This window comes from Stegostoma tigrinum, chromosome 9, assembly GCF_030684315.1.
Source record: "Stegostoma tigrinum isolate sSteTig4 chromosome 9, sSteTig4.hap1, whole genome shotgun sequence".
NCBI classification, from domain to species: Eukaryota; Metazoa; Chordata; class Chondrichthyes; order Orectolobiformes; family Stegostomatidae; genus Stegostoma; species Stegostoma tigrinum.
This window is the reverse complement of record NC_081362.1, coordinates 61,644,493-61,652,540: the sequence shown is the minus strand read 5'-3', so window position 1 is coordinate 61,652,540 and position 8,048 is coordinate 61,644,493. Positions and strand designations below refer to the sequence as shown.

At 42.5% G+C, this 8,048-nt stretch overlaps 1 protein-coding gene across 1 annotated transcript in view; it reads left to right on the top strand.

Annotated features, from left to right (window-relative positions):
• Window positions 1–2,527: 2,527 nt before the first annotated feature.
• LOC125454585 (calcium/manganese antiporter SLC30A10) overlaps window positions 2,528–8,048 on the top strand; it is a 31,731-nt gene continuing 26,210 nt past the window's right edge. Inside the window, exons 1-2 of the mRNA XM_048535501.2 lie at window positions 2,528–3,093; window positions 3,489–3,563. Of these exons, the coding sequence (XP_048391458.1) occupies window positions 2,652–3,093; window positions 3,489–3,563 (517 nt within the window). The 5' untranslated portion in view covers window positions 2,528–2,651. The remainder of the gene's footprint in view (window positions 3,094–3,488; window positions 3,564–8,048) is intronic.

The following is an 8,048-nucleotide window of genomic DNA, read 5'->3' as shown; positions in this document are numbered from 1 at the left end:
TGCTCTGGGAGAAAGAATTCCAAACGTTTGTCACCATCTGAGTATGATGATGATGATCAGAACCTCAAAGTTCTATGGATATTTTTAACTTTTAAGTGCAGAAGAATATATATTTTCTTAAAGACGGAACTGTTAATAAACACTGCAAATCAAAATTCAGTGGTATCTGACAAAGTCATGTGAGGGGCCTAAGGAATCTCACACCTGTTAAGTGTCAGGAAAATATGAGAGAGAGAGGTGCACCAGGGTTGTGGGGAATTAATGAGGGGGTTGACTATCTTGCCCCTCTCAGCAGAAGGGTACGATTTGTGCTCTCCCAGAAATATTATATAAATTGTTCACCCTGTTCTGTGTGTGTGTGTGTGTGTGTGTGTGTGTGTTAATGAACTGACATTCGTGTGGAATATTCTGGGTTCAAGCATTAATTTGCTGTGAAGGTCACTGTTGAAGAACCACCGACTAGTCAACCCCCTGAACTGCAGGTAAAAAGGTATTCTTTCTTTGGTGGAAGACTGCTATCCAGCAAGCCAGTTCAGAAGAAAACAGGACAAAGAAAATAGAATTCTCTCAATTTGAGTGCTGCCAGCTAACCGCTGTAACCAGCAAACTGAACAAAAGGGTTTCAAGTAACTCCAAAATTGACTGTTCAAGTCATAACATTTCATTATCACTTCATCATCCACATTCATGTCTATGAATAACAGTACATGTTATTTATTCAATGAACTCCAATAAATTAGTACAACATGGTCAAAATTCACATGACACCAGGCTGTAGTCCAACAGGTTTATTTGAAATCACAAGCTTTCAAAGTGCTGCCTCTTCATCAGGTGAAGTGAAGAGAGCACCCTGACACAAAATTTCTAATCAGGAAGGTCAAAACATCTTACAAATGGTGTTATGCCTCAACATGTTATCACTTTCACAAAATCATGTTAACTCTGCCTGATGACCTTAACAGTTTTAAAGCATCTATAATTTTAAAAAATCCATGATAATAGATTCTAGCACCTTTCCTATGACTGATGTTAAGCACAACCGGCTTGTAGTCTCTTGCTTTCTGTCTCTCCCTTTTTGAATAAATCAGGTACTTTTTCTCCTTTTCAATTTAATGATACCTTTCCCCCAAATCAACAAAATTTAATACCATGCATCTACCACGCACTGGTCCTCTTTTGGAGGTTCCAGGATGAAAGCTATCATCATGCAGGGACTTGTCAGTCCACACCTCCAACAATTTGTGGAGTATCACTTCCAATATTGCATTGAGGCTCTATCTCCATTCCATTTCCTGATTTATTGCTATTATTGGGGACGTTGCTTGTATTGCGAAGACCAGTGCATCATGTGTATTTAATTCACTTGCCGTTTCCCTTTGTGTAAGTAGATGTTTCATCTTTATGTTTGATTCTATATTTTAAACTTTTTTTTAGTTAACTGTATATCCATTGGAATTTTCTTCCTTTTTGGAATGTGCCTGTTCCATGTATTCTGAAATATTCCCTTAAATGTCTGCCGCTATATCCCTACTGACCCATCGTTTAACCTAATTGCCAGTTCACTTAGCTAGGCTTCATGCCCACATAATTGCTCTTACTGTTTAAAGTACTAGTCTTGGACGACTTCTCTCCCTCAAAAGATGCCTGATGGGGTTTGAAAAGCGTTCTGTATTTTCTAACCAAGCTGCTCAGAGGTGTTTTTACACACCTCTGGAGCAAATGACACTTGAACACTAGTCTCCTGGTTACGAGGCACTGTGATGCTTCTTTCCCTTTCTCGACGAGTTCTCAATTGATTTCCCGCCTTCACGGAGGTGTCTGTCTACATTAACAGCAGCCTGTCCTGTGAAAGCGCTCTCTCAGGGATGGGGACAAGTCAGTCCACTCGCTTCATGTTGGTCGCCCAGCCTCTCGAGCTGCCTCCAACTTGTTGGAAAATTACCCCGCCCGCATGAACTCCGTTTCACTTTCTGAGGATGTCAGCGGACCTGCTGAACGTGTGCTGCTCATACTTTTCATCATTGTCTCAATGTTTCGTTGTATCATTTAATTGATACATGAACGTTATCTGTCGTAGTTAGCACATCAGACTGTTTTGAAAAGTAAAAAAAAAACGTTATTTCCACCGACAGCACCTCTAAGAGCACGGGATATAAAGGTTGGGAGCAAATTACTGCAGATGCTGGAAATCAGTATTGAAAACAGTAAATGTTGGACATTACAGCGGGTCAGGCAGCATCCGGAGATAGAAAGCAAGCTAACGTTTCGAGTCTGGGTTGGGATTTCTCACAGTAATTGGAAGTTTAGGGATGAAATACAGCCATAACCCGTCGAATACAAACAAAAACAATACCCAAAAGATTTGCTTCAATTGCGGTCTCGAGGCGTGGCGCTTGAAACAAGATTTGCACCTTACTCAGCACCGTTTTAACGAAGGGAGACATTTGTTGGTCCATCGGAGGAGGGGGTAGGGTGCAGATGAAAGGCAACACCCTCCTACAAACACAGTCAATAACCGGTGACACTTGACTTGCCGTACAGGGGTGATGTTTGTTTTGGAGAGACGCCACATCTGTCTGTGTGTGTGTGTGTGTCTGTCTGACTGTGTGTGTGTGGGGTAGTAGAGACCGCCTACCTTCCAATCACCGGCAATGGGCAGATCCAAGTGCAGGAACGGCCGCCTCATCTTCATGTTGGTGATCACTGCCGGCTTCTTCGTGGTCGAGCTGGTGGTCGGGCACCTGGGCAACTCCCTGGCGCTGGTGTCCGACTCCTTCAACATGCTGTCCGACCTCATCTCGCTGGTGATCGGCCTGGTGGCGGCCAGCCTCGGCAAGATCCGGAGACATCCCCGGAACACGTACGGTTTCGCCAGGGCTGAGGTAGTGGGCGCGCTGGCCAACGCCGTCTTCCTGGCCGCCCTCACCTTCACCATCTTGGCCGAGGCCATCATCCGCCTCATCAGGCCGCAGAGGATCGACGACGTAGAGCTGGTGCTGATCGTCGGAGCCCTTGGGCTGGCGGTGAACATCATCGGGCTCATCCTCTTCCAGGACTGTTGCTTCCAGAAACAAGTCTCCAGCAAACCTACAGGTGCCTGAGGATTTCTAGCTCAGAAATAAAACGCCAAGCTCCCCTTGGGGCTATGCGCCTTTCCCATTGACCACTTTGACTAGTGATACTGGGCTTGGTCAGTATCTGTTTCATTTAATTCATCAAAATATTCTCCCAGCCCAAATTACAGGCGATTGGGAACAACAGTAGTAGGTGGACCAGTCAGTGGATGAGGATTTATCACATTTTCTGACTGCTTGTCATTTTGCAGTTTTGTGTGTGTGTGTTTCAGTATGAACAGGCGTGTCCTTTATTGTATAACATTCAGTGCCGTCCATTATTGCCAGTCTGTCTTTAGAGCTCGTCATCCTTCATCTAATTTCCTAAGAAGATGTCTGATCATCGAATTTTTCTTGTGCGTGTGTTTTTTTTAGGTTACTTGGCAACGGGTACCGGAGAACAAAGAGAAAACAAAGCGCCGGCAACTGCATCAGCTTTAAATATTCGAGGTAATAACAATGGGCAGGAATGTTACGGTCTTCGCGAGGCTGACTGCAGTTTGGGTACTTAGATTCCGTTCAACTAAACGGAACGACAAGGTAGCTTCAGAATAGAATGAATGAATATGAATAGGACGAATCCCCATTCTTTTTTCGGATTTAATATAGACACGAACAGTACTGCGCATTTTACACAAATGTTGCAGGATTAAACTCAAAGAAATGCGTTGAAATCCAGCAGGTCAGGCAGCATCTGTGGATAGAAAGCTGAGTTCAGGTCCAGTACCCTTCTTCAGAACTGGAATTCTTAATGGGTGATAAATTGCCTTGGCGTTGCCAACCTCTGAGTCATAGAGCCATGCAGCATGGAAACAAACCCTTCGATCCTACCAGTCTACACTGACGATGTTTCCGAACTAAAGTAGTCCCATCTGCTTGTGCGTGGCCCATTTGCTTCCAAACATTTCCTATTCACGAACTTATCCAAATGTCTTTTAAATGTTCTAACTGTGTCTGCATCCACCACTTCGTCTGGCAGTTCATTCCACACACGAGCCACGCTCAGTGTTTAAAAAAAAGCCCCTCGTGTCCTCTTAAAATTTTTTTCCTATCACCTTAAAAATATGCCTCCTTTTTTGAGCACCCCACAGCAGGGAAAAAGACCCTTGTCATGCACCTTATTTATGCCCCCAGAGTAGTTTTAAATGCCCAATATTAAAAACGAAAGCCTTCAATTCAGCACTATTTTGTGTGAGGTTGCCATTGTCTTGCCACATCATAGGGCTGCAACATCATTAGAGGGAGAGACGACTGATCGTGGTTTGAGAAGATAGCCTCCCACAGTAACCTTAGTTGGTATGGAAATTGAACCCACCCTGTTGGCATCACTCTCCATTGTGCATCAACCATCCAGCCAACTGAACTAACTGGCCCCACGGGACCATTTTGCACAGCATTTGAAAAGATACCTGTGAATCTCTGGTGTTGCTCCTAGTATGTGGGCGAGTGCACTTTTTTAAAACAATAGGAGCTTTTGAGCTCTGCCACTTAGCTGCAGTTTTAGTTGGCCACAGTGTTTAATTGTTGCAAATCCTGAGAGCTTAAAGCTTAATTGTCACAACTGACAACTGTCAACAGCATGGAAAATCTATTAGCTATGTCCATGAGAAATTAGTTTTCCCACACAATTCTACCATGATATGATATTGCCTATGTCTAATGTTCATATGCTTTCTCCAATGTTGTATCTGAAAACATTGATGCAATCTTTCCTGAAGAATGAAAAGCAATCTCTTTGAAATGTATGATTTTGAGGGGGCTTGACAGGTTAGATGCTGAGAGGATACTTCCTCTCATGGGGGTAATCTGGAACTAAGGGGTCTCCCATTTCAGTTGGAGATGAGAAATTTTTCAGAAGGTCATAAGTGTTTGGAATTCACTTTCTCAGTGAGCAGAGAAGGCAGGGCTTTTGGATGTAGTCATAGCTGGGTCAGACAGATTTTGATTTACAGGAGAGTTGAGGGTAAAAAACAGAGAATGCTGGAAAGTTCTGAAAGTTAGGCACCATCTGTAGACAGAAAAACAGTTAACATTCTGAGTCCAAAACTCTTCTTCAGAATTATTCCAAATAAGAGTCAATGGACCCAAAATGTTAACTCCTTTTTCCACAGATGTTGATAAGCCTGCTGAATTCTCTGTTTTTATCTCATATCTCCAGCATCTGCTTAATTTAGCTTTTATTATTGGGACTAGACAGCACAGAGGAGTTAAGCCTAAAGTCAGATCAGCCATGATCTTACTGAATGGCAGTGCAGGCTTGAGGGACATAAGAACATAAGAAATAGGAGTGGGAGTAGGCCATCTGGCCCGTCAAACCTGCTATGCCATTCAATAGGATCATGGCTGATCTTTCCGTGCATTCAGCTCCACTTGCCCACCCAATTACCATAACTCTTAATTCCTTTACTGCTCAAAAGCCTAGGTACCTTTGACTTACATGGTAGCTTCAACTGCTTCACCAGGCAGGGAATTCCACAGATTCATGACCCTTTGGGTGAAGAAGCTCCTCCTCAACTCCTAAATCTGCACCCCCTTATTTTGGGACTATGTCCCCTAGCACTAGTTTCACATGCCAGTGGAAAGAATGTCCCTGCTTCTGTCTTATCTATTCCCTTCATTATTTTATATGTTTCTATAAGATCTCCCCTCATTTTAGCTTTCAATGAATATAGACCCAATCTATCTAGGCTCTCCTCTATCAATTCTGGAATCAAACTGGTGAACCTCCTCTGCACCTCCTCCAGTGCCTGTATGTCCTTTCTCACGTAAGGAGACCAAAACTGTACAGGGTACTCTATGTGTGGCCTCACCAGCACCCTATACAGCTGCAACATAACCTTCCTATTTTTAAACTCCATCCCTTTAGCAATGAGGGACAGTATTCCATTTGCCTTCTTAATTAGCTGCTGCACTTGCAAATGAACATTTTGTGATTCATGCACAAGGACACTCAGGCCCCTCTGCACAACAACATGCTACAATCTTCTCCACTTAAATAATAGCCCATTTTGCTGTTATTCCTACCAAAATGGAAGATCTCACATTTACCAACATTGTACTTCATCTACCCTTGCCCACTGACTTAGCCTTAACTTTGTATGTCCTCTGCTCACTTTACTCTATGTCTCAGTGTCGTCTGCGAACTTTGACAGGCTATACTTGGTCCCCAACTCTAAATCATATATGTAAATTTTAAACAATTGTGGTCCCAAAATACTGATCCCTGAGGCACACCGCTAGCCAACCAGAAAAAAAACATATGTTTATCCCCACTGTTTGCTTTCTATTAACTAACTAATCTTCTATCCATGCTGTTAGATTACCCATAACACTGTGCACCTTTATCTTATGCAGCAACCTTTTGTGAGGCACCTTGTCGAATGCCTGCTGGAAATCCAGATACACCACATCCACCAGTTTCCCCTTCCATTGCGTCCATAGTGTCCTCAAAGAATTCCAGTAAATTAGCTAAATTAGACTCAGTGGTCTACTCTTGCTCTTATTTTTTAACGTTCTTATGGCTGTTTAGTTTGAGAATTAAATTTTAACAAGTTAAGTGGGACAAACTCTGGTAAACATTTAGAGGCCGGAAAACACACCAACCTAAGGTATTTACAATTCAAAGGCTTATTGGATAAATTCAAAGTTAATGGGTGAGAGTTATAAACGGAAGTGGGCTTACTTAAATAATGTCTGCAGTTTTCCTGTAAAGGATATGCTACTCATGTGGCTTTTTGGAATTATTTCAATTTCGACCTGGGAACAGGCCGTAAGTGTCACATTGCCATGAAGACAGCTGTAGTGCAGCGGGACTGTATTTGAGTTTACCTCTGCAAATTAATGTAGCGCAAAGCCAGCAGGACAAGACTAGTTGATCAGAAACAAAAACAAAAACAGAAATTCCTGGAAAAGCTCAGCAGGTCTAGCAGTATCTGTGGAAAGAATTCAGAGTTTTCGGTCCAGTGACTCTTGCTCAGAACTGAGGACTGGTGAATGTTTGGAAAGTAATTAAAATTTCAAAAGGTTAGTGTGCCCTTATAATGAGTAATTAGGAAAGCTAATGGAATGTTATTGCTTATTACGAACAGAATAGAGAAAGAAGGGAGGTTACGCTTCATTTATACAGGGCATTGATGAGACCACCACTGGTATACTATGTACAATCTTCATCTGCTTATTTAATAAGATTGATACACATTGAAAGAGGTTGAGAGAAGGTTTGGTAGGTACTAATCCCAGGAATGGGCAAGTTATCTTTATGAGGAAAGAATTGACAGTCAAGGATTATATCTGCTGGAGTTTAGAAGAGTATGAGGCAACTGATTTGCAATGTATAAGATCTTGTGGGGACTTAATGGGATGGATGTTGAAAGGATGTTTTCTCTTATGGAGTATCTAGAACTAAGGGTCAATATTTGAAAACATGGGTTGCCCATTTAAAATGTACATAAGGAGATTTTTATTGTGGAACTTCAGAACTCTCTTCCTGAAAGGGTGGTGGAAGCAAGTGCCTGGAATATTTTTAAGGCAGACATAGACAGATTCATGATAAGCAAAGAAGGTGGAAAGAGAAAGCTTTTGGAGGGTTGACAAGAATGTGGAACAATCAGATCAGGCAAGAACCTGTTGAATGGCAGAGTAGTTTGATGGGCTGAGTGTTTTACTGTTGCTCCTAATACAGATGCTTGTAGTTTGTTAAGTTTGACAGAAACCTATTGCATTATAAGTGTTGCCTACAGTAATCCAAAAATGAAGCTCAACCGCATTCTTAGTAAACTTATCAGCTTCACTGCAAGGGTTACAATTACACCACTGAATTTCTCTGTGAAGAAAATCACTTAGAATCCCTACAGTGTGGGGACAGGCCCTTCAGCCCAACAAGTCCACACTGAACCTCAGAGCATCCCACCCAGTCCTATCCCCCTTTAACCCGCC